The sequence below is a fragment of the Mastigoproctus giganteus genome, chromosome 3 (genome assembly GCF_048544385.1).
Source record: "Mastigoproctus giganteus isolate SK-2022 chromosome 3, ASM4854438v1, whole genome shotgun sequence".
Classification (NCBI taxonomy): domain Eukaryota; kingdom Metazoa; phylum Arthropoda; class Arachnida; order Uropygi; family Thelyphonidae; genus Mastigoproctus; species Mastigoproctus giganteus.
In genome coordinates, this window is record NC_143577.1 from 83,802,080 (window position 1) to 83,824,238 (window position 22,159).

The window sequence follows — 22,159 nt, forward strand, 5'->3', positions numbered from 1 at the left end:
CTTTGATTTCTCGTAATCTGCCTTCGCCTGGCTAACCTCCTTTGTGATTTGATTACAGACTAGCTTATATCTGCCATAGGCTTCTGTGTCACCTGATAATTTGTATGCATCCCGTGCATTTTCATTGGCGCCTCCGTAGCCAGGTGGGAAGGAGCAGCAGTGCGTAGCACACGCTTCTTGATTAGACCGGGGTTCGAGCCCGTGACCACCAAATACGGAGGATGCGGAAAGGTCAGGTGAATGACCACCGCATATCCCCGGAGCAATATAGCCTTAGTTGTTAATGCTCCTAAAAACCAAATAATAATAACAACAGCATTTTCATTACACGTGAAGAATCACTGCTGATAATCAGATCAAGAGTATTATGACATGTTGCTGTAGAAAAAAGTCATCCAATAAATCCACAAAAGTATTGCTAGTATGTGATTGACCAAACCAAAAGTTCCATTCAATATCTGGAAAGTCAAAATCCCCCAAGGCCTATAACACACATCTACTATCATTTTCCCGTTCTCAGTGCTAATGTCACACCAAACTGACTCAATATTGCATTGTCCACCAATGAATGTCAGTTGGATGCACTTCCTTATATTTTGTGTTTCTTAACTGACAGCTTAATCCCTCCTTCCTTCCTATCCTGTCTATCCTTTCTGTACACATTGTACTCCCCAAATTCCACTTCTGCACTGCTTATATCCATGTGGCACTATGTCTATGGTATCCCAACAATATCTGATTTTGATATCTTGATCAGCACTTCAAATTCATCCAGTTTATTTACTATACTCCTAGCATTGGTGTACATGCAAGTATACATAGACCTATTCTTTACTCTTAGTTACCCTAACACAACCCATGTATTTACTTGAGACCGTCACCACCAAATACGGAGGATGCGGAAAGGTCAGGGAATGACCACCGCATATCCCAGAGCAATATGGCCTTAGTTGCTAATGCTCCTAAAAAAAACCAAAAATAACATAAAAAATAACATGTATTTACTTGTTCCACGATGACTCTCAGCATCCCTCGAAATCCCCAGTATCTCACTTTCCATGTTGCTGCTCATTCCAATAGAAGGAATGCAAAAATCACTTTCACCTTTTCCTGTGTCTACTGTTTATCTATTAGTCTGTGAATCCCCCCCATTTGGGGGGGGATTCACAGACTAATGTAATGGTTTGTTGTTATTTGGTTTTTAGGAGCATTAGCAACTAAGGCCATATTGCTCCAGGATATGCGGTGATCCTTCCCTGACCTTTCCGCATCCTCCGTATTTGGTGGTGACGGGCTCGAACCCCGGTCTAATCAAGAAGCGTGTGCGACGCACTGCTGCTCCTTCCCACCTGGCTACGGAGGCGCCACTAATGTAATGGAAACGAATGGTGAAAAATATGTGTGGGCTGATCAATACCGATGATGGCTAATCGGCTCTTGATAAAGTGCAGCGTACCTGTGAACCCCTGCCATGTGTTACACCTCTCGTTCCGTTCGCGAAGTAGTGCCCATTGGTCTACACAGCAGATCCAGTCACCTGTTTCGGCCGAAGTGCTGATCGGGTGGCGTTCTGGATTCGAATTTCTATTTATTGACACTTTCAAATTTAACCCTAACTTGCAACTTTTTTTCAACATTGACCTGTACTTGTTAAATAAGTCCACATATCTCCTACTCTTAATGTCATTAGTGCCAACGTGTACAACAATATCACTCTTTGTGCCTTTAAAAGATGGTATCTGCTCTATCTACAATGTCTTCAACTTTTACCTCTACAAACATATCCTTGTCCTATTCCACCTATCCTTTTTGCACAAAGTTTCCCCTCTCTCTGACAATAGTCACTGATGGTGCCTCCGTAGCCAGGTGGACAGGAGTAGTAGTGTGTAGCACATGCTTCTTGATTAGACTGGAGTTCGAGCCCGTGACCACCAAATACGGAGGATGTGGAAAGGTCAGGTAATGATCACCGCATATCCCCGGAGCAATATGGCCTTAGTTGCTAATGCTCCTAAAAACCAAATAACAACAACATAACAAGAGTCACTGACAATAACTGGCTCATGTGGGACCAGTGCATTCTGCCCCGAAGGTTGCCGCTATTGCCTGATGATCAAGTGCAATCTCTGACATTGATGTGGGCACCTGAGAGCTTTCTAGATCTCCCAATTTGTCATTCGAGGGCATCTACCCTGTCCTTCAAGCACTTATAAAGGCCCATTACAATGCTGATCTGGCACCTGACTTCTTCACACTGCTTACATTGAGCACACACAGAGACATCTCCTTGATAACATCGTCCCAGAAAGGTCTGCAAACAATTCATAAGTTCACATTTCTTTAGGCTCTGATGTGTTGGAGAATCACCCCCTTCGGTTCTCCCTCAAGTGACAGCACTCCTGCTTTGCTGCTCTAGTCTGGGGCATGATTTCCATTTAAATACAATTTAATTAATTAACAATGAAAATTAATAAGGTGCACATTGCTTTAGGCTCTGATGCATTGTTGAATCACCCCCCCCCCTTCGGTTCTCCCCCAAGCCATAGCACTCCTGCTACTTTGTGTATGTTGCTTTGCTGCTCTGGTGCATGATTTCCATTTAAATACAATTTAATTAATTGACAGTGAAAATTAATAAGGTTAATAAATTTAATTGATTAATTTACTATACTATACCTGACTATACAATACTATACTAAGCTAATGCAATAATACCTATTCTCCTATATGGTTTTACATTATATCTTACCTATCAAATTCGAGATATACGTTATCAAGTTACCTTATACAGTAACGATTACAATGCTTAATTAGTTTTATTGTTAGCTAAATACAAAAGATATATGCCGAGACAGTGATTAAAACCTTCAAAAGACTTATGTATTACAATTAAAACCCTACTATTCTTCTACGCTACTGATTACACCACAATATTCCAACCAATATGATAGTGGTAAGAATAGCGAGTTGTAACCTACAAAGTCACCAGCTAAATTCAAAAAAATACACTAACAGATGCTACTGAGCCTATTTAATCTATTTGTAAAACACAAGTTAATATGTTAATTTGTGTTTTACAGATTAACTGCACTGTCCAAAAAAAAAATAACAGAAAATATCCTAAACAGTTGACCTTTGAGGCTGACAGTTTGAATTTATCAAACTGTCGGCCTCAACTACCTGCAACTGCAACTTGTTCCAGCAATCAGTGACTCTCTGGCTAAAAGAAAACTTTCTACAGTCTAGTTAAACCTTTTCCACTGTAATTTGAATTTATGGCCTGTATTTCTGGAATTCTTTATAACAGTGAAAATTCCACCTTCGTTCATTTTACTAACCTCTCTCTGGGTCTTATAAACCTCAATCAGGTCACTCTTGAGATGTCTACTTGCCAATCTGTGCAGTCCACATAATTGTAGTCTTGCCACATGCAGTCACCCTTTTACTGATCTTACCATGCAAATTGCTTATCTTTGGACCCTCCCAAGAAACTTAGTGTGTTTTTTTTTTCAGATGAGGTCTCCATGCTTGAATGCAGTATTCCAAATGTGGTCTTACAATTACTTTATACAGTGAGATTATGATCTACCTATCTCTAGGATAATCTTTGATAAATCATCACTAGGACACCATGGACTTTCCTGGCTACCTGTTTACATTGCTCAGAAAACTTCATATCTGTCCATATTGTAACTCACAGATCCCTTTCTTTCTCTATTGTTTTTAATTCAAACCCACCAAGTATATAAGTTTGCTATTACCCATTTGTAAGGTCTTGCATTTTGCTGAATTAAAACATAGCTCGAATTTTTGAAGTCTGTTCAAGTCATCTTGATGGAGTGCTGCTTGGCACTAATTCGATTGTTAATGACTCCAATCTTTATGTCGTCTGCAAATTTTGACATCACGCCTTCTATTCCTTTGTCGACATTGTTTATGAAAATCAGAAACAACAGTGGTTAAAGAACCGATCCTTGGGGGACCTCCTACTGATGTTATACCAATCTGAAGAATATCCATTAATCACAACCTTTTGTCCTGCAGCCACCCAGCAATCTATTTTAGAATTTTACCAGTAATCCCAACCTATTCAAGCTTATAAAGCATGGAAAATGTAACTCTTTTAGCATTCCTGATCTTCCCAATTTGAAATACGTTTATGATGTACCGAGTCAAATGCTTTGCCAAAATCCAAATAAACTATCTCAAAATTGTTCCTTACATCCAGATCATGAGTAGCCATGTCAAAATAACCTACTAAGTTAGTTAAACATGGATTTCCCTTAATAAAAGCATGTTGTGTCCTTCAGAATGCCAAATATGAATATCCCTGGATTGCACTCTTAATCATTGCCTCTATGATTTTCCCTATGACTGAGGTCAGCCGAACTAATCTATAGTTACTGACTTCACCTTAGAATTGCATTTGTGTATTGGCAATATGTTTTCACTGCTTCAATCCAAAGGAATCTCTCCTGAGTCCAAAGGTGCCCTCATAATCATCCTCAATGGTTCTGTACACTTCCTGGTGCCTCCATTGAAATTATTGGGTATATGGCATTAACTCTGGGAGCCTTATTTGCCTTAATGCTCAAAAGATTGAAAACTTTTGATTTAAATTTAGTAGTATAACATTATTTTGTGATTTTCTGATTAATTTGGTGTGTTTATTCTTTACTCGGCCTCGTAATTGCATAAAAGTATCGGTAAGGGTATCCACGTGTTTGCAACTCCGCTGAAGAGAGAGAAGTTCTTTAGCCATATTTAGCCGCTTGATTGAATATTTTTTACATCGAATTATTTCTGTAAGTAGCTTATAGACCTAGTAAGGATCGTTAGTTTATTCTGAATTGAGACAAGCGAGATTTGAAAGTTAATTAATACTTAAGTGTTCGTAGATTTACCGTTCTCCTTAACTTCCCGTCTTTGTGATACGATAGTTATATACTGTACTAGATAGCGTTAGTTGAACTTCGTTAGCAGTTAAATTGTACTTTTAAATAAATACATATAACAACTTAGATTACAAACGTAACATAATTAATTATATTTAACATAATTAATAACATAACATAATTAATTTTAATTAATTAATAAATTAATAGAATCATGACTCAGACCAGAGCAGCAAAGCAAAAGGCTCAAGCTAATGGAAGTGCTGTAACTCAGAGCAGAACTGAGGGGGGCAGTTGTCCTCTGACTCACAGCCTTATAAAATGCACTGTTTGCTTGATGTTTGCAGAGCAATCGGGTACGGGACATGATACTGCCATGGGGGATGTCTTTGTGTGTGCGCGATGCAAGGAGTGTATCGATATCAGGCAACAACTCAGCGTTCTTGTGGGCCTATATGAGAGCTTGAAGGACAGGGTGGATGCCCTCGAAGAAACTAAATTGAGGGGCCCATCAAGCGCTCAGCTGCCCACATCAACGCCAGAGCTTGCACTTGGGCATCACGTGACACAGAGGCAACACCCAAGGCAGAATGCGCTGGTCCCGAAGGAACTAGTAGTTGTTGGTGATTCTATTGTAAGGGAAACGGGGAACATGCTTTGTAAAAAGGATAGGTGAAACAGGACAGGGTATGTCTGCCAGGGGCAAAGGTTGATGACGTTGTAGAGTGAATATCATCTTTTAAGAGCACAAAAGGTGATATAGTTGTACATGTTGGCACTAATGATATTAAGAGTAGGAGACCAGCAGAATTACTTAACAAGTACAGGTCACTGTTGAACAAAAGCCGAGAATTAGGGTTGAATTTGCAAGTGTCTGCAATTCTGCCCAGACACGATAGGAGGGAGTATATGATGAGAGACTTGTCGATCAATTCGGCCCTGGAAAGATTGTGTAAGGCTCAAGGGGTAGAATTTTTTTCAGCCTGGACTGTACTTGTTAATAGGAGAGATTGCTTCTACAGGGATGGGATACACTTAAATAGAAAGCGTGCAAGAATATTTGCTGATGCTATCGAGGCAGTGTTAGGTGGGTCGGTAAACTGCTAGCTTGGGGGGAGACAAAGACCAATAGATTGACAGTAGCCACTGGCAGAGGTGAAAGAGATTCTTGCACTGCTTCTATTAGAAAGAGCAGAAGCCTTAAAAACAAGATGCATGACATTTCAGAGACTGCTGGGAGCCATTGCGGTACAAGTAAACACATGGGTTGTGTTAGGGTGGCTAAGAGGAAGAACAGGTGCATGTATACTTGCGTGTACACCAATGCTAGGAGTTTAGTAAATAAATTTGATGAATTTGAGGTATTGCTCAAAACATCAAAGGCAGATATTGTTGGGATATCAGAGACGTGGTGTCACACAGATATAAGGGATGCAGAACTGGAATTTGGGGAGTACAACGTCTACAGAAAGGATAGACAGGATAGGAAGGGAGGAGGGGGTTATGCTATTAGTTAAGAAACACATAAAAACCAAGGAACTGAAGCCAGTCGACATCGCTGGACAGTGCAGTGTTGAGGCAGTTTGGTGTGACATAAGCATTGGGAGATCAAAATTGAGAGTAGCAGTGTGCTATAGGCCTAATGACTCTGATGAGTATAATAAGAAACTGTACAGGGAAATAGAGTGGGCCAGTAAATCAGAGAGTCTTATAATGGGAGATTTTAATTTCGGGGCTGGTCACTCACACACTAGAAGGGCTTTTGTGGATTTATTCGATGATTGTTTTCTACATCAGCATGTTCGGGAGGCAACTAGACGGAGTAATACTCTTGATTTGATTATCAGCAGTGATTCTTTATGCATTAAGAATCTGCAGATAAATGAACCACTAGGTGGCAGTGATCACAGTGTGCTGAAGTGGGATTTACTCAAAGAGGTAACTACCATTAGGGGTAAAGGGAAGGGTTATTGCTTCCGTAAAGGCGACTATGATGGACTGAGACAGTATGTAAATTCTATACAGTGGGACCAACTGATGATGTTACCAACAGCAAATTCAAAATGGGAAGCATTCAAAGAACTTATCTTGGAAGGTACTAGGCTTTACATACCAACTAAGAAATATTGTTCAAGGTTTAGGCCAAAATGGATATCAGATAAACTAATGAGGCATATGGCAGAGAAGAAAAATGCATGGGATACTTACAAATTAACACATGACACAGAAGCCTATGATAGCATTAGCATTAGTAGAGGCATTTGATGCAAGAAAGCAAGCTTATGCAGCATCAGCCAAAAAAAAAAAAAAAAAAAAATCCACTTCCACTTCACCCCTCTGTTCGTTCCAAATACCTGTCCAGCTGAGCCTTAAACTTATTTAGGCTATCAACCTCCACCACAAGGGATGGAAGTCTGTTCCACCAACCAACCACCCGCTGGCTAAAGGCAAATTTCCTCACGTCTATCCTACATCTGTCTTTCCTCAATTTGAATTTATGCTCTCTCAGGTGATTTTTCTGAGCTAGAGGAAGAATCCCATCAGCATTGAGCATGTTTAAACCATTCAAGGCTTTATACACCTCTATCAGATCACCGCGCTGGTGCCTAGTCTCCAGACACTGTAATTTGCAAAACTTAAGCCTTTCTTCGTAAGAGCACCCCTTTGTTCCATTCACTAATCTTGTTGCCCTTCTCTGTACTCGTTCCAGCAGCTCTACATCCTTCTTGAAATGAGGCCTCCAGACCTGTATACAGTACTCTAGGTGTGGCCTGACCATTGCCTTATACAATGGAATAATCACCTCCATATCCCTGCTGGAAAAATTCCTGTATATCATTGACAATACTCCATGAGCTACTCTTGCAGCCCGTCTGCACTGCTCAGAGAACTTCATATCTGCCTGCACAACCACCCCCAAGTCCCTTTCATTCTCTACCACTGTCAGTGTAGTACCACAGAGTTGATACGTTACTCTGGGGTTGCTCTGTTGTTGTTTCCCATGTGTAGTACTTTACATTTGTCAATGTTAAACTTCATTTGCCACCTCTCAGCCCATCTGCTCAACCTTTCCAGATCCTGTTGCAGCAGCATAGTGTCAGTAGTGTCCTTGACAACCCTGCCAACCTTTGTATCATCTGCAAACTTGGACATTAAGCTTGATATACCATCATCAATATCATTTATAAATACAGAAAACAATAATGGACCCAAGCCTTTCTAAGATCCAAGTATATAATATCAAAGTTATTCCCTGCATACAGTTCTTTTGTGACTGCATCATAATATCCAATCAAGTTGGTCAGGCAAGACTTCCCCTTAACAAAACCATGCTGTATCTGAGCTATAACTGAAGTCTTGTCTAAATGATCCTGCAGTGCTTCTTTAACTAGTGCCTCCATTAATTTTTCTGGAACAGAAGTTAAGCTCACAGGTCAGCCTTTGATCCTCCTTTGTGAATTGGGGTCACATTTGCACATTTCCAGTCTATGGGTACCTCCCCTGAGTCCAAGGAAGCTCTCATAATTATGGCTAAGGGTTTGCTTACTTCCTTTGCTGCCTCCTTTAATATAACTGGATAGATCCCATCCACCCCGGGTGCCTTTCTTGTGTTTATCTTCAACAGATTCTCCTCCACTTTACTCCCAGTTATTTCAAGATTCTGTAGCTTACTGCTAGAGTTGAATACACCTCTGGCATTCCCCTTGCTGAATAACTCCTCATGTGTGAATGTCGATGCAAAATATTCATTTAATTTGTTAGCTACCTGAGCAGGATCATCAACAGTTGACCCATCAATATCAAGTGGACCAATCTGATTAATCCCCTTTCTTCTAGAGTTAACATAAGTAAAGAACTCTTTGCTGTTTTTCTTTGCATCCCTTGCCAAGGATTTCTCGTAATCTGCCTTTGCCTGCCTAACCTCCTTTGTAACTTGGTTGCATATCAACTTGTATCTATCATAGGTTTCTGTGTCATGTGTTAATTTGTAAGTATCCCATGCATTTTTCTTCTCTGCCATATGCCTCATTAGTTCATCTGACATCCATTTTGGCCTAAACCTTGAACAATATTTCTTAGTTGGTATGTAAAGCCTAGTAGCTTCCAAGATAAGTTCTTTGAATGCTTCCCATTTTGAATTTGCTGTTGGTAACATCATCAGTTGATCCCACTGTATAGAATTTAAATACTGTCTCAGTCCATCGTAGTCGCCTTTACGCAAGCAATAACCCTTCCCTTTACCCCTAATGGTAGTTACCTCTTTGAGTAAATCCCACTTCAGCACACTGTGATCACTGCCACCTAGTGGTTCGTTTATCTGCAGATTCTTAATGCATGAAGAATCACTGCTGATAATCAAATCAAGAGTATTACTCCCTCTAGTTGCCTCCCGAACATGCTGATGTAGAAAACAATCATCCAATAAATCCACAAAAGCCCTGCTAGTGTGTGAGTAACCAGCCCCCAAATTCGAGTCAATATCTGGGAAATTAAAATCTCCCATTATAAGACTCTCTGATTTACTGGCCCACTCTATTTCCCTGTACAGTTCCTTATTATACTCATCAGAGTCATTAGGCCTATAGCACACTCCTACTCTCAATTTTGATCTCCCAATGCTTATGTCACACCAAACTGACTCAACACTGCACTGTCCAGCGATGTCGACTGGCTTCGCTTCCTTGGTTTTTATGTGTTTCTTAACTAATAGCATAACCCCTCCCCCCTTCCTATCCTGTCTATCCTTTCTGTAGACGTTGTACACCCCAAATTGCAGTTCTGCATCCCTTATATCTGTGTGACACCATGTCTCTGATATCCCAACAATATCTGCCTTTGATGTTTTGAGCAATACCTGAAATTCATCAAATTTATTTACTAAACTCCTGGCATTGGTGTACACGCAAGTATACCTGCACCTGTTTCTATTCTTAGCTACCCTAACACAACCCATGTGTTTACTTGTACCGCAATGGCTCCCAGCACTCTCTGAAATACCATGCATCTTCTTTTCCAGGCTTCTGCTCATTCTAATAGAAGCAGTGCAAGAATCTCTTTCACCTCTGCCAGTGGCTACTGTCAATCTATTGGTCTTTGGCTCACCACAAGCTAGCAGTTTTCCGACCCACCTAACACTGCCTCGATAGCATCAGCAAATATTCTTGCACCCTTTCTATTTAAGTGTATCCCATCCCTGTAGAAGCAATCTCTCCTGTTAACAAGTACAGTCCAGGCTGAAAAAAATTCTACCACTTGAGCCTTGCACAATCTTTCCAGGGCCGAATTGATCGACAAGGCTCTCATCATATACTCCCTCCTATCGTGTCTGGGCAGAATTGCAGACACTTGCAAATTCAACCCTAATTCTCGGCTTTTGTTCAACAGTGACCTGTACTTGTTAAGTAATTCTGCCGGTCTCCTACTCTTAATATCATTAGTGCCAACGTGTACAACTATATCACCTTTTGTGCCCTTAAAAGATGATATTCGCTCTACAACGTCATCAACCTTTGCCCCTGGCAGACATAGACTGGTCCTGTTCCACCTATCTTTTTTACAAAGCATGTTCCCCGTTTTCCTGACGATAGAGTCACCAACAACTACTAGTTCCTTCGGGACCAGCGCATTCTGCCTTGGGTGTTGTCTCTGTGTCACGCGATGCCCAAGTGCAAGCTCTGGCGTTGATGTGGGCAGCTGAGAGCTTGATGGGGCCCTCAATTTAGTTTCTTCGAGGGCATCCACCCTGTCCTTCAAGCTCTCATATATGCCCAGAAGAACGCCGAGTTGTTGCTTGATATCGATACACTCCTTGCATCGCGCACACACAAAGACATCCCCCTTGGCAGTATCATGTCCTGTACCCGATTGCTCTGCAAACATCAAGCAAACAGTGCATTTTATAAGGCTGTGAGTCAGAGGACAACTGCCCCCCTCATTTCTGCTCTGAGCCACAGCACTTCCATTAGCTTGAGCCTTTTGCTTTGCCGCTCTGGTCTGAGTCATGATTTTATTAATTTATTAATTAATTATAATTAATTATGTTAAATATAATTAATTATATTACGTTTGTAATCTAAGTCGTTATATGTATTTATTTAAACGTACAATTTAACTGCTAACGAAGTACAACTAACGCTATCTAGTACGGTATATAACTATCGTATCACAAAGGCGGGAAAATTACGAATGGTACCGGAGTTGAAACACGTGGAAACCTTTACCGATACTTTTATGCAATTACAAGGCCGAGTAAAGAATAAATACACCAAATTAATCAAAAAATCACAAAATAATGTTATACTACTAAATTTAAATCAAAAGTTTTAGAAAAACAATAATTTCAAATCAATAAATAAGAAAAATCCACTTAGCGGCTTTGAACACGACCGTCTGTAGTAGCCTCGTCCAATGATAGATACAAGTTGATACAAGTTGATATGCAACCAAGTTACAAAGGAGGTTAGGCAGGCGAAGGCAGATTACGAGAAATCCTTGGCAAAGGATGCAAAGAAAAACAGCAAAGAGTTATTTACTTATGTAAACTCTAGAAGGAAGGGGATGAATCAGATTGGTCCACTTGATATTGATGGGTCAACTGTTGATGATCCTGCTCAGGTAGCTAACAAACTAAATGAATATTTTGCATCAACATTCACACATGAGGAGTTATTCAGCGAGGGGAATGCCAGAGGTGTATTCAACTCTAGCAGTAAGCTACAGAAACTTGAAATAACTGGGAGTGAAGTGGAGGAGAAATTGTTGAAGATAAACACAAGAAAGGCACCCGGGGTGGATGGGATCAATCCAGTTATATTAAAGGAGGCAGCAAAGGAAGTAAGCAAACCCTTAGCCATAATTATGAGAGCTTCCTTGGACTCAGGGGAGGTACCCATAGACTGGAAATGTGCAAATGTGACCCCAATTCACAAAGGAGGATCACAGGCTGACACAAATAATTATAGACCTGTGAGCTTAACTTCTGTTCCATGAAAATTAATGGAGGCACTAGTTAAAGAAGCACTGCAGGATCATTTAGACAAGACTTCAGTTATAGCTCGGACACAGCATGGTTTTGTTAAGGGGAAGTCTTGCCTGACCAATTTGATTGGATACTATGATGCAGTCACAAAAGAACTGGATGCAGGGAATAGCTTTAATATTATATACTTGGATCTTAGAAAGGCTTTTGATACTGTTGCACATGGAAGACTGCTACACAAATTGGAGCAGTGTGACATTGGAGGCAAATTGCTGCAATGGATAAAGGGGTGGTTGAGGGGGAGAAGACAGAGTGTGGTAATCAATGGACACTGCTCATCGTGGACCAATGTTATTAGTGGAGTCCCTCAGGGCTCAGTGTTGGGTCCATTATTGTTTTCTGTATTTATAAATGATATCGATGATGGTATATCAAGCTTAATGTCCAAGTTTGCAGATGATACAAAGGTTGGCAGGGTTGTCAAGGACACTACTGACACTATGCTGCTGCAACAGGATCTGGAAAGGTTGAGCAGATGGGCTGAGGGGTGGCAAATGAAGTTTAACATTGACAAATGTAAAGTACTACACATGGGAAACAGCAACCCCAGAGCAACGTATCAACTCTGTGGTACTACACTGACAGTGGTAGAGAATGTAAGGGACTTGGGGGTGGTTGTGCAGGCAGATATGAAGTTCTCTGAGTAGTGCAGACGGGCTGCAAGAGTAGCTCATGGAGTATTGTCAATAATATACAGGAAGTTTTCCAGCAGGGATAAGGAGGTGATTATTCCCTTGTATAAGACAATGGTCAGGCCACACCTAGAGTACTGTATACAGGTCTGGAGGCCTCATTTTAAGAAGGATGTAGAGCTGCTGGAACGAGTACAGAGAAGGGCAACAAGATTAGTGAATGGAACAAAGGGGTGCTCTTACGAAGAAAGGCTTAAGTTTTGCAAATTACAGTGTCTGGAGACTAGGCACCAGCGAGGTGATCTGATAGAGGTGTATAAAGCCTTGAATGGTTTGAGCATGCTCAATGCTGATGGGATTCTTCCTCTAGCTCAGAATAATCACCTGAGAGGGCATAAATTCAAATTGAGGAAAGACAGATGTAGGATAGACGTGCGGAAATTTGCTTTTGGCCAGCGGGTGGTTGGTTGGTGGAACAGACTTCCATCTCTTGTCGTGGAGGTTGATAGCCTAAATAAGTTTAAGGCTCAGCTGGACAGGTATTTTGAACAAACAGAGGGGTGAAGTGGAAGTTGGTTTTTTTTTTTTTTTTTTTTGGTTGATGCTGCATAAGCTTGCTTTCTTGCATCAAATGCCTCTACTAATGCTAATGCTAAAGATTTTCTAATAAACAGTCATCTGCAATTTTGAAATCACTAATTTCATATGTTTCCACCTCGCTTGCACAGCATCTTCTCAGCATGAAGTTTCCTTCAGTAAAGACAGATGCAAAGTTCCTGTTCAATTCATCTGTAACATCAGCTGGGTTCTAAGACTTTTCAACACCTAGTGCACAAGGGTCCGATCTGATTCACTTTAATCTGCATTGTATATATATACACACAAAAAAAAATTCCTTGTTCCCATTCTTTGCTCTTTTTCACATGCAGTCTTGGCATCTCTAACCTAATTTGTAGTATATATACATGTGGACATGTGTTGTGTCTTATGTATAGTGGCATCTAAATGTTAATTCAACCTCACTGTGGTACACTGTGATGAATATAGAACTCTGTAAAATGGCCAGATGTGAGTATAGTGTTATGTCTGCGAACTATATATATATACAATCTGCATTGTATATATATATATATATATACACAAAAAAACTCCTTGTTCCCATTCTTTGCTCTCTTTTTCATATGCAATCTTGGCCTCTCTAACCTAATTTGTAGTAGGTTTAAGTACCTGTTGTAGGTTTAGTTACTTTTTGTCGCTCTGTAACTATCCCATGTTATCTTTTTCTGCTCTATTTGAACAGCCAGCTTCATATTCATCTCTTTTAGCATTCTCCTCCTGCAATGCTTTCTTAATGGTATGTATGCGATAGTTTTTTTTTTTTATTTTAAGGTATTTCCTAGTTCAAATGTATTTGCCCTCAGTCTGCCAATTAATTAGATGCTATTTAGTGCCTTAAACTGTCAAAGTTTCCTCTTTTTAAATTAAAACCTGTGTCTTTACCTCTAAACTACTGCAACATCTTTCTTCATCTTACTACTGATGATTGCATAATCGCTACCTGACAATGGTTCCTGTACTTAAAGCCCTGTGCTGTCACCTGATTCCTGAGTAATGATGTGGTCAAGTATATTCTCACCCCTAATATTTTTTCTACCAAAGGATCTACAAAAAATAATGATGTATTTTATTTTTAAAAAAAATTTTTCCCTGTGGTGAGTTTTCCTCCCACTTATTCCAAGCCATCTGGGGCAGATTGAAGTCACCCTTAATAAGACATTGGCACTTGCTTGCCCATTCCATCTGAGCATGTAGACCCTCATCATACTCTTCACAATCTTCTGGTCTGTAGATTACTCCCTCTTTCATTATACCTTTGCTTCCAACTGACTTACCATACAGATTCTATGCTAGTAGATGTAACTTCAGACTCAGCAACAGCTCTTTTCCTGCTTACACTGCTTTTGATAAGAAGCACGACCCTTCTATCTTCTCTTTCTTTCCTAAATACATTGTACATACTGTAGTGGAACTCATTGTCCCCAATTTTCTGGTGGCATCACATTTCTGTTAGTCAGTTATGTCAACATTATATTGACAACACTCCTGGCATTACTGTAGATGCAGTTATGACTAAGTATTCTTCTATAGTTTACTACCCTGACACATCCCTTGAAGTTATTTAGGCTTGCTTCCCTAGCTTTATCTTCCTGCTCATTTCATGTTTGTTTCATGAGGGTACCAACATGAAATGTTGGTACCCTCATGAAACAAACATGAAATGAGCATGAAGTATGACCATATCATCAAATAAACACAGGTGTATATTACTCGTATCCTGTCTAACTAGCAGTTTCCCTGAACCCTTTAGGTATCCTCATTGACACTGGCACAAATCCTTGCACCACCTTTGTTCAAATGAATACCATATCTACAAAATAGATTCCTTCTATCTTACAAGTGCAGGCTACACTGATCAAAATCTACCCCCTGGAGGCTTGCAGATTCCAAGTCTTGAGTTAATCCACAAGGCTTTCAGCATGCAGACACACACACACACACACACACACACACACACACACACACACACACACACACACACACACACACACACACACACACACACACACACACACACTTTGACATAACTCACTGTATTTTTTCAGCATGGTCCTATATTTCTCCATCAAATGGTCAAGTCGTGCATATCATTTAATATCATTAGTCCCCACATGAATAATAATGCTCTCTCTACTCCCTTAAAATCTGAAAATCTGTTGTTAACATCAACACCTGTTATTCCTGGCAAATATGCTCTGGTTCTAGCCCACCTATCTTTATTGCAAAAAATGTTACCCATTTCCCTGACAATAGATTTCCCCAAAAAAACTAGGTCACTTTCAACCAGTAATTGGATGTGGGCATATGAGTCAACAAACTACAAAGATTGTAGTTTATTGACTCATATGCCCACAACCAATTACTTCCTATAAACCTATCAGTAACTTGACCATTACTTAATCCTTTCATCCAGCTGTTTTGTTACACCATCACAGTGTCTACTTTTGAAAATAATATACCTATTGTTTCCTGTTTGAATAACTAATTACAAATTTATCATGTATAACCTCTGCGGAATGGATAATCTGCCCTGTCAATTATTTGGAAATGGTCTGGGATTTGAATCCTTTTGAAAAGCAAATGAGTTATCTGTGGAGGTTTATTTCACTGGGCTATAGTTAGCCAGTCTCAGCCAAAGCTCTGCAGGTTTTCCTCCTATATATGTGTGTTAACTGTAACAAATATGGGCTTTGGCCTTATCTTTGGTGATTATTAACCAACTTAATTTGCCATATCTAGATGCATAGACATTGAATAAACATGTAATAAAATAGAAAATTATCCTGAGTATCAGCTTCCCCCTTTAAAAAAATCCAAGTTCATTATTTTTTATATACTCTTCCCATAGTTTTATATACTCTCCCCATTTAAGAATCCATGTAACAAAGAGTAACATTTCTTTCACTGTAAGATGCTTGCACAACTATATAATCCTTTAGTAATCTGTTTTTACACCCAGCAGGATTTAAACTTTATTGATTATGCGTGGGCCTTAATTCTCACAGCAAAACAAACTTGCCTTTGCAATGAGTTGCTCAGGAATTGCATTACTTGCAAACTGATGAACTCTCCAAAAGGTTATTGGATATTTGTTTAAAAGATGAGACCGTTATGGCAGCCTGTTTCAGGAATACCTCGTCCCTCAATCTGCAGCTGGTCTCTGAAAAACAGCCCTAAAGAAGATTTTTTTGAGTTAAACAGGTAAAGCAATCTGTTTTACTTCTTTTACCAAAACAGACTGCTTTGAGGTAAAATAGTCATAAAATTGTTGTTTGGCTGCCATGAAATATATAAACTCAGTTTCAAATTTTTAATAAAGATAAAGCTCTCTGCTGAAAGTAGTGCAATATCAAAGTAACTCATACAAAGGAAGGTTTGTTCTGCTGTGAGAATTAAGACCACCGTGTTATCTATGCAGTTTAAATCCTGGTGGCTGCAAATGCAGATGAAAAGACAAGATTATCATTTATCTTGTCGTTTCTAATATATAATAGTGACAAGACAATCATTTATCCTGTCTTTACAACTTTAATATTTACCTATGTAAATAAGTTTGGCTGTTTGTGATTGATAGTTATTGAAATGTGCTCTTAAAAACTGCTGAACCACCAGGTACACCTCTCTTGAATCCTAAAAATTTTAAAATCTGGCCTGTCTCAATCCCCTCAGCGTGCAAGATTTTAGAGGGTTTACTGTACAGCAATACCTCGCATAGCACTGATAATTGGTATCGAAACTATTCCGTGTTATGTGAAACCGTGCTGATTGAGGTATAATTATAATGGGTTTTAATTGAATGCGTACCAGAGAAACAGTCTATAAACAAATTGTAATATCTATAAACAATTTGCACTTGATAGCCAATTAAAAGGATTTGAAATTAAAAAAAAATATTGCAAAAATTTTATTAATGAAAAGGTAACATCATGAGAGATGAGAACAAAGCTTTAAAAAAAAAGCAGTTGTTTATTTAGGTATTTCAATAACGACGTCTGGTGAGGCCATCTCTTCTTTTTCTTTCAGCGTACAAGTCTTTGTAGCATCAAATTCCATCTTGTAAAATTTGCTATATCTTGATGCTATGTTCAATATTCAGATTTCCATTCTTAATCGCCTCGCAGGCCATGTCAACCCCCCCAAAAACTTTCTCCAGTTCTCCTGTTGAAAATTGTTTTGGTGGCACTTCAGTGTTATCCACTTCAGAATTGTTTTCCTCTTCTGCATATGCAGTTTGCTTATCAATTTCAAGGAGAGTTGCATCATATAAGTCGGATGTGATTCAGTGCAGTCACATACATTGGCAGTTTCCAAAGTTTCAAATCCCAAGTTTTTTCCAACCTTCACAATGTCTTCGGAAATTATCTGAACTTGCAATTCAAAACCAGTGAAATCTTTGAATAGGGCAAAACATTCTGCCAAACAGAATGCATGTTGTTGGCAGTGATTTCTAGCCAAGATGTAAATATATTTTCGATCATATTTAAAGGGGTAAAAAATAAATTATTGGCAGTTTCCAAAGTTTCAAATCCCAAGTTTTTTTCCAACCTTCACAATGTCTTCGGAAATTATCTGAACTTGCAATTCAAAACCAGTGAAATCTTTGAATAGGGCAAAACATTCTGCCAAACAGAATGCATGTTGTTGGCAGTGATTTCTAGCCAAGATGTAAATATATTTTCGATCATATTTAAAGGGGTAAAAAATAAATTTTGAAATGAAAAGTTTGAAAAACTATCTCGTCAGGATGGAATTAAGAATACTGAACACTGTTGCATGTTGCAGCTGACTGCCTGAAAGGAGCTATTGTCACATGTGCATCATAGACAATAGAGTTGGCACTGCAGCATATATGTACCGTACCTAGGATACGACAATGCAGCATATGTGTATAGTACCTGCCTAGGCTATTTAATGAGTTTTAATATGTACAGGAAATTTTTTACTTAAACTTAATTGAAAACTATGTTATAGTGAAACCCATGCTGTTTGAAGCCGTGCTAAGCGGAGTATTGCTGTATTTCTTAGTTTTCTCATAGTGCCAGATGGAAGATCATGTACATACTAATGATCTAAAAAATAGAAAAAGAGAGACATTTTAATATACAATATGGTTTCGAGATTAAATAGTTAGTTTTATCTTTTATGAACTTAACCCAAGCACGGTACTAAGTACTATAGGTTCTAATACCTCTCGTGTTTGGGGTTCACACATAAAAAAAAAAAAAAAAAAAATCCTGTACCTTGTAATAATAGCCAATTTACATTTCTGTGGTTAATTTGGTATTTATATTTAGAATTAACAATTATATATTGAATTAAATGAGCTAATATTTATATTTTCTCATTAATTCAATTTTAATAACAGTGTTTAAAATTGAGAGACAAAATGGTAGTTAACCACTGGTTAAATTTGATTTAGAGGGCCTACAACCTTATTTTATTAAAAGGAGATTAAAGAAACTAAAATAGGTTGAAATATGTGGCAAATGACAAAATATCCTTTCAGTTAACAGTAATAGATTAGAGTTCTTTAATTTAAATAATTTTTATTCATGGACTTGCCTAGAGTTCTCATAAATTCATCTGGAACCCTAGATTGTAGATGAATAAATTTAATATGTATTGTTATTAACAGCTAATTTACACTATTAATGATTATTTCATTATATAGATTCTTGGTGAGTTTCATGGTGGATGCCCGAGGGGGTGCAATGCGTGGATGCCGACATTCTGGTGTTAGAGTCATTATTCCACCTCGGAAAGCATCAATGCCAATGCGCATCACCTGTCGATATTTACGAAAAGAAAAACTTGTACATCCTCCACCATTAATGGAAGGTGAAGCATGTGCCTCTCGAATTTTAGAAATCGGACCTGTTGGTGCTAAATTTCTAGGGTGAGTAATTTGGGAAAAGGTAATTTATACTAAATATTTTGTAACATATTGTGCTTATCAGAATATCTTTGTATAGTGTGACAGAGAAAGGAGTAATTCATCATAAAATTGTGAATCTTAATTATATATTGTTAGCTGTCAAAGACAAAGGCAAGTCAAATGAAATTGGGTTAAGTTATGCACAATAAGAAAACCATTATATTCATTTCCGAAATATTTTTCTGAACAGATTAATTCATTACCTGTAATTTATTCCAAGGTCTTCTGTAAAATTCAGAAGTTTTCTTAAATGTCTGTACATTGAATATGAAAAATAAACTAATAATACCATTAATTATTATGCGAGGCATGCCACAAAGAAACCTCGTGTGGATTGAGGTCACATTTATCCTGTTATTCTGAATATAGATTTCAGGACCCCAGCACCAACATTGCTAATAACACAATAATGAAAACACTTCCAATGGTACACATTAAACAATAATGCTCATATAAATATTAAAACTTTAAAAAAAAAAAAAAAAAACTTCCCAAAGTGGGGAAAATACTTTCTGCATCATTTTCAAAGGGATAGTATCACTTAGATTCTAAAAGAATGTGCATGGGACTATAAACAAAGGAGGATCAGTGAAAACTGCAAACTAGCCCTTTCATTCAGTTCCATGTATCAGAAATAACAAAGGGTGAATGGACATTAATAGAATTCTGGTATTTGATATAATTTTGTATGCAAAGTGTCAGAAATAAGTAACTTACAGTAATTTGACTGATAATCTACTGTAAGCTATTTATTTCTAAGACCTTCCATATGAAATAAATTATACTGAAATTCTATTGACCCTTTGTCTTTTGACACATGGAACTACATTAAAATATCTAAAGAGGTAATCCACAATTCTCACCAATCTTCCTTTGGTTACACTATAGGGGAAGTCTTGTCTGACCAGTTTGATTGGATACTACAATGTGGTTGCAAAGGAACTAGATGAAAAAAAATCATATATATGATATTGACATGGATATTGACTTTTGATACTATATGATATATATCAATATATGATATATATCATATAGTATCAAAAGTCAATATCAATATATGATATTGACTTTTGATACTGTTGCACATGGAAGACTGCTGTACAGATTGGAGCAATATGGCATTAAGGACAAGTTACTACAGTGGATAAAAGGATGGTTGAGTGGGAGAAGAGGAGAGAGTGGTAATCAGTAGACACCACTCTTCACAGATTAACATTATTAGTCGAGTCCCACAGGGTTCGGTGTTGGGCCCATTGCTATTTTCTGTATTTATCGATGATATTGACGAAAGTATATCATGATTAATGTCCAAGTTTGCAGACAGTATGAAGGTTAGCAGTGTTGTTAATGACAGCATGCTACTGCAAAAGGATCTAGAAAAGTTGTGTACATGGGCTGAGAGGTGGCAACTGAAGTTTAACGTTCACAAATGCAAACACTGCATGCGGATAGCAGTAATCCCAGAGTAACCTACAAACTGTGCGGTATTACACTAATTGTAATGGAGAATAAAAAAGACCTTGGGGGTAATTGTGCAGTCAGATATGAAGTTTTGCAGTGCAGACAGACTGCCAGAGCAGCTCATGCAGTCTTGTCAATGATAGACAGGAATTTTTGCTAGCAGGGATAAGGAGGTGATTATCTCTTTGTATAAGGCAATGGTCAGGCCACACCTTGAGTACTGCATACAAGTCTGAAGGCATCATTTTAGGAATGTAGAGTTGTAGTCTGTAGAAATGTAGAGTTGCTGGAATAAGTAGAGAGAATGGCATCAAGATTGGTGATGAGAACAAAGAGGTAATCTTATCAAGAAAGGCTTCAGTTCCACAAACTGGTGCATCTGGAGACTAGGCCCTTGTAAGGTGTGATTTGAATGAGGTTTTTGAAGACTCTGAATGGATTGAGCAAGGTCAGTGTGGATGGGATTCTTTCTCTTGCTTAGACTACATACATTAGGAAGCACAGATTCAAATCGAGGAAGGACAGTTGTAGAACAGATGCATGTAAGTTTACGTTTAGCCAGTGAGTGGTTGATTGTTAGAACAAAGTTCAATCTTTCATTGTGGAAGTTGATAGCTTAAATAAATTCAAGGTCGAACTGGACAAACTTTCGGAGCAAATGGATTGGTGAATTGGAATTTTTTTTTTTTTTTGGCTGATGCTCTATAAGCTTACTTTCTTACATCATACGCATCTACTAATGCTAATAGCCATGAAGTTTAGGCTGGTCATGTGTGCATTCTTTTGGAATCAAAGTTGTTCATAGTTTTCACTTGATAATGATGGAAAAAGTATTTGCCTACCCTGTGGGGAAGTTTTTTGAGTTCTAATATTTTTATGAGCATTATTGTTTGATGTGTACCATTGGAAATCTTTTCCATGTTTGTATTGCTATCAGCAGTATTGGCACTGGGATCCCACTGTCTGTATATGCAATAATGGCATAACCATGGCTTGAAACTTTAGATTATTTTTAACATTTGTAATACAGACATTTATGAAAGCTCTTGAAATTTACAGAAAACCTTGAATCACAGCAAACAAATTATTGTGACTTTCAACCAAGGTAACAATCATTTTGGTTAAAATTTTTAGTTAAAAACACATTAATACACTTATCTTACAGTGTATCATCATGTTCATGATGTGTCTATAGAAATATTTTGAAAACTGCAGCAATATTTCTGTATCCCTTCCATTCTTGAACCAGGTTAAATATGCACTCCTTCACTTTCATATGAGTAGGAGTAAACATTTAAGTCACAAGGTAAAAAAAACTGAAGGTGGTTAGTTGTCCAGAGTAGCTTAGAAAAGTCTCAGGTGCCCCTTTAAAATAATGTTCCTATGTTAACTGTTAATCAATAATTAAAAATCTGAAATTTTTATACCTTTCTAAATATAGTCAAACTTTCATTGTAATAGTTTCTGAAGTGATTTTCTTATAGAAACTGGATGCTAGAACCTGACAGGTGCCATGCCACTGGTTTTGCAACTATTTGGAATTTTCTCAAAGAATCTCATGGAACCAGACAAGCACCGA

The 22,159-nt window shown here is 38.3% G+C and overlaps 1 protein-coding gene across 1 annotated transcript in view; it reads left to right on the forward strand.

The window, feature by feature from the left end:
* The window catches only part of LOC150088120 (uncharacterized), a 1,786,788-nt gene that overhangs the window by 827,263 nt on the left and 937,366 nt on the right, over window positions 1-22,159 (forward strand). Inside the window, exon 22 of the mRNA XM_090370030.1 lies at window positions 18,856-19,080. Coding sequence (XP_090226156.1) covers window positions 18,856-19,080 — 225 coding nt within the window. The remainder of the gene's footprint in view (window positions 1-18,855; window positions 19,081-22,159) is intronic.